Source organism: Trachypithecus francoisi, unplaced genomic scaffold (assembly GCF_009764315.1).
Source record: "Trachypithecus francoisi isolate TF-2019V2 unplaced genomic scaffold, Tfra_2.0 Lachesis_group6, whole genome shotgun sequence".
Taxonomy (NCBI): domain Eukaryota; kingdom Metazoa; phylum Chordata; class Mammalia; order Primates; family Cercopithecidae; genus Trachypithecus; species Trachypithecus francoisi.
Window position 1 is genome coordinate 106,836,560 of NW_022681471.1, and position 4,680 is coordinate 106,841,239.

The following is a 4,680-nucleotide window of genomic DNA, read 5'->3' on the forward strand; positions in this document are numbered from 1 at the left end:
AGATGTTTAGAAATTCTGATTTGGGGCCCCAGCCTAAATAAAAATCTTTATTTTTAAAGGTCCTGGATCTAAATAAATTAAAAGACATCCTATGTTTATGGACTAGAAGAGTTAATATTATTAAGATACCAATATTCCCACAATGACCTACAGGTTAATGCAATCCTTATCAAAATCCCAGCAGGCTTTAAAAAAAAAAAAAATGGACAAGTACAGCCTAAAATTCATACGGAAATTCAAGGGACCCAGAATAGCCAAAGCAATCCTGCAGAAGAGCAGAGTTGGATGACTACACTGCCCAATTTCAAAACTTACTACAAAGCTATAGTAATCAAGCCAGTGTAGTGCCAGCATGGGTTTAGACAATAGATTGACAGAACAGATTTGGGAGTCCAGAAATCAACCCATACATCTATGGTCAATTGATTTTTGACAAGTGTGCCAAGACCATCTAGTAGAGAAAGAATGGTCTTCTCAACAAATGGTGCTAGGACAACTGGGTATCCACACACAAAGGAATGAAATTGGACAACGACCTCATATCATATACAAAAATTAACTCAAAATGAGTTAGAAACTTAAATGTAAAAGCTAAAACTAAAAAGTTATTCAAAGAAAACCTGGGCATAGACCGTTATGACCTTGAATTAGGCAATGGTGTCTTAGATAGGACACTAAAAGCACAAGTGACAAGAGAAAAACAAAAAAATTGAACATAATTAAGAACTTTTGTGCTTCAAAGGACACCATTAAGTGAAAAAAAACACAGAATGAGAGAAAATATTTGCAAATCGTATATCTAAAAAAGAACTTGCACACTTAATATATACAGAACTCTTAAAACTCAACAATAAAAATACAAATAACCGTGCTCGCTTCGGCAGCACATATACTAAAATTGGAACGATACAGAGAAGATTAGCATGGCCCCTGCGCAAGGATGACACGCAAATTCGTGAAGCGTTCCATATTTTTCTCAAACAAATATACAAGAAAAAAACAAACAACCCCATCAAAAAGTGGGGAAAGGATATGAACAGACATTTCTCAAAAGAAGACATCCATACAGCCAAGAGACACATGAAAAAATGCTCATCATCACGGGCCATCAGAGAAATGCAAATCAAAACCACAATGAGATACCATCTCACACCAGTTAGAATGGCAATCATTAAGAAGTCAGGAAACAACAGGTGTTGGAGAGGTGTGGAGAAATAGGAACACTTTTACACCGTTGGTGGGATTGTAAACTAGTTCAACCATTATGGAAAACAGTATGGCGATTCCTCAAGGATCTAGAACTAGATGTACCATATGACCCAGCCATCCCACTACTGGGTATATACCCAAGGATTATAAATTACTCTACTACAAAGACACGTGCACACGTATGTTTATTGCGGCACTATTCACAATAGCAAAGACTTGGAATCAACCCAAATGTCCATCTGTGACAGACTGGATTAAGAAAATGTGGCACATATACACCATGGAATACTATGCAGCCTAAAAAAGGGAGTTTGCGTCCTTTGTAGGGACATGGATGCAGCTGGAAACCATCATTCTTAGCAAACTATCACAAGAAGAGAAAACCAAACACCGCATGTTCTCACTCATAGGTGGGAACTGAACAATGAGATCACTTGGACTCGGGAAGGGGAACATCACACACTGGGGCCTATCATGGGGAGGGGGGAGGAGGGAGGGATTGCACTGGGGATATACATGATATAAACGTTATGCACATGTACCCTAGAACTTAAAGTATAATAATAATAAAAAAAAAATACAAATAACCCAATTTTAAAATGGGCAAATGACTTGAATAGAGATTTCTCCGAAGAAAATATACAAATGACTATGAAAAGATGCTCAACATCAATAGTCATTAGGGAAATGCAAATCAAAACCACAATGAGATACCACTTTACATCCACTAAAACAACAACAAAGACAATGACAGTGTTGGAACCTTCATACATTGTTAGTGGGCATGTAAAATGATGAGGGGACTTTGGAAAACAGTCTAGCAGTTCCTCAAAATGTTAAAAAGAGTCTTAACATATGACCCAGCAATTCTAGTCCCAGGTATATACATACCCAAGGGAATTGAAAACATGTCTATTATAAAAATCCTCATAGCTGCATTAGTCATAAAACAGTCATAAAATGGAAACAATCCAAATGCCCAGCAACTGATGAATGAGTAAATAAAATGTGGTATATCCATACAATGGAATATAATTCAGCCATAAAAAAGATAAAAGTTAAAGACAATATGCTAAATGAAGAGGCCATATAAAGGCTGCATATAGTATGATTTCATTTATTTGAAATATCCAGAGTAATCCAATCTCTAGAAACAGAGAGTTCATTCGTGGTTGTCGGGCCTGTGAGGGAGGCGAGATGGGCAGTAACTATTCATGGGTAGGGGATTTCATTTTGGAATAAGGAAAACGTTCTGAAATTAGATTTTTGGTGATGGGGTGATAGTTACACAAATTCATGAACATACTAAAAACCACGGAAATGTTTCAGAGGGTGAATTTCATGGCATAGGAATTGTATCTCAATCGTGCAGTTTGTTGTTGTTGTTATTTTTTGAGACAAGTCTCGCTCTGTTGCCCAGGCTGGAGCGCAGTGGACTCGGCTCACTGCAGCCTCTCCCTCCCAGGTTCAAGCAATTCTCCTACCTCAGCCTCCCAAGTAGCTGGGACTACAGGCGCCCGCCACCACGACCGGCTAAATTTTTTTCGTATTTTTAGTAGAGACGGGGTTTCACCATGTTGACCAGGTTGGTCTCCATCTCCTGACCTCGTGATCCGCCCGCCTCGGCCTCCCAAAGTGCTGGGATTACAGGCTTGAGCCACCGCGCCCGGCCTAGAGCAGTTATTGTTAAAAGATGGTCTTGAAATGTTCAGTGCCAAGCGGCCGGGATTTCCGACGGAAGTCAGCGCTCGTGCCCCCACCCCCTTGCCCCGCGACTCTGTTTCCCCGGCCCCTCCCCCCACCGACAGAGAGCGCTCCTCCCTAACGGTCGCCACTGCCCACTTCTGGTTTCGTCACACACCCGCCTTTCACCATCCGCCATTCTCGTCACCTCAGCCGCTACTCTCGCTACCGCACCGACTTCGCCCGTGTGCTCGCCCGCACCCGCGCTGCCCGCCATGGCCACCGCCCAGCCGTCGCAGGTGCGCCAGAAATACGACACCAACTGCGAGGCCGCCATCAACAGCCACATCAGGCTGGAGCTCTACACGTCCTACCTGTACCTGTCCATGGCTTTCTACTTCAACCGGGACGACGTGGCCCTGGAGAACTTCTTCCGCTACTTCCTGCGCCTGTCGGACAACAAGATGGAGCATGCCCAGAAGCTGATGAAGCTGCAGAACCTGCGCGGTGGCCGCATCCGCCTTCACGATATCAGGAAGCCAGAGCGCCAAGGCTGGGAGAGCGGGCTCGTGGCTATGGAGTCCGCCTTCCACCTGGAGAAGAACGTCAACCAGAGCCTGCTGGAGCTGTACCAGCTGGCGGTGGAGAAGGGCGACCCCCAGCTGTGCCACTTCCTGGAGAGCCACTACCTGCACGAGCAAGTCAAGGCCATCAAAGAGCTGGGTGGCTACGTGAGCAACCTGCGCAAGATGTGTTCCCCGGAAGCCGGCCTGGCTGAGTACCTGTTCGACAAGCTCACCCTGGGCGGCCGCGTCAAAGAGACCTGAGCCCAGATTGGCCCCACAGCCACGGGGTCCCTTCCCTGGGTTGGGCCACCAGGCGGGGCGTGCATGTTGCCCTTTCAGAACGTTCTCTTCAGTTTTATCTTAAGTTTTACCATTGTTAGCAATAAAGTTATCTGGTTCTCAAAGCAATAAAGGTGTCCAGTTGATGCGCGCCTGCAACTCTCACCTTTTAGGAATCAGGGCAAATCCCCATGCAGATTTAAAGTAGGTATCCAGCAGTCTCTCCACCCACCCCTGCCCGATCTGCATGCAGCTCAGGATTTGCAGGGGTGGAGGGAATGGTATTTTATGGACCCCTGGAAACAACCTTCGTCCTCCCTTTGAAAACTACCTGGGTATGTGGGGTGGGATGGGGTGGGGTGGGCGGCCTTGGGCCCTGGTGGCTGTGGGAGCATAGGCATGGTAAAGTGTAAAACATGGTCTGGAATTCATCATAGTGGTTGCCTCTGAGGAAGAAGTGAAGGGAATGGGATTGGGCAAGGATTAAAATAAACAAAGGGGTCTTCAACTTTACATGAAAACTTGTAGTTTATTAAAATATGCCAATGTTAATGTTTGTTGATTCTGAGTAGCAAGTGGGGGCTGTGGGTGACAGCATAGCAGGGTACCTCTTTGGCAAGCTCACTCTGGGTGACAGTAACAAAGGGAGCCTTAAGCTGGCTTCCCCATAGCCAAGGGGCTGACAATCTAAAATGGCACATTGCAAGTCCAAGTCCTTTTATTTACATTGTTGTACTTTGTTTTTACAAGAGTCTCAGGAATAAGGAAGGACAAGTATCACGACTTTATTAGTGACAAAAAGGGAGGCCATACAGGCAAGAAGTTGTGGAATCTGGACATGAACTTCGATCTTCTGATGCCATGTTCCTTTTTCTTTCTGTTACCCTGCAAGTCTATCAAGGGGTTAAAGAAGATTGTGTGGGTAGACTGGGAATCTAGCCAA

At 44.7% G+C, this 4,680-nt stretch overlaps 1 protein-coding gene and 1 non-coding gene across 2 annotated transcripts; both read left to right on the plus strand.

Annotated features, from left to right (window-relative positions):
• The first annotated feature begins 868 nt into the window (after positions 1-868).
• On the plus strand, positions 869-975 carry LOC117078730. Its single transcript, XR_004435137.1, has one exon. It is a non-coding gene; the product is annotated as a U6 spliceosomal RNA (small nuclear RNA).
• Positions 976-3,041: 2,066 nt separating this feature from the next.
• On the plus strand, positions 3,042-3,878 carry FTHL17 (ferritin heavy chain like 17). Its single transcript, XM_033201146.1, has one exon. It carries the CDS (start codon positions 3,168-3,170, stop codon positions 3,717-3,719), a length of 552 nt encoding a protein of 183 aa, XP_033057037.1. The 5' UTR covers positions 3,042-3,167; the 3' UTR covers positions 3,720-3,878.
• The last annotated feature ends 802 nt before the right edge of the window (positions 3,879-4,680 follow it).

What these genes read in the sequence shown, in the direction of transcription:
- FTHL17 (XM_033201146.1), top strand. Translation starts at nt 3,168, where the DNA reads ATGGCCACCGCCCAGCCGTCGCAGGTGCGCCAGAAATACGACACCAAC.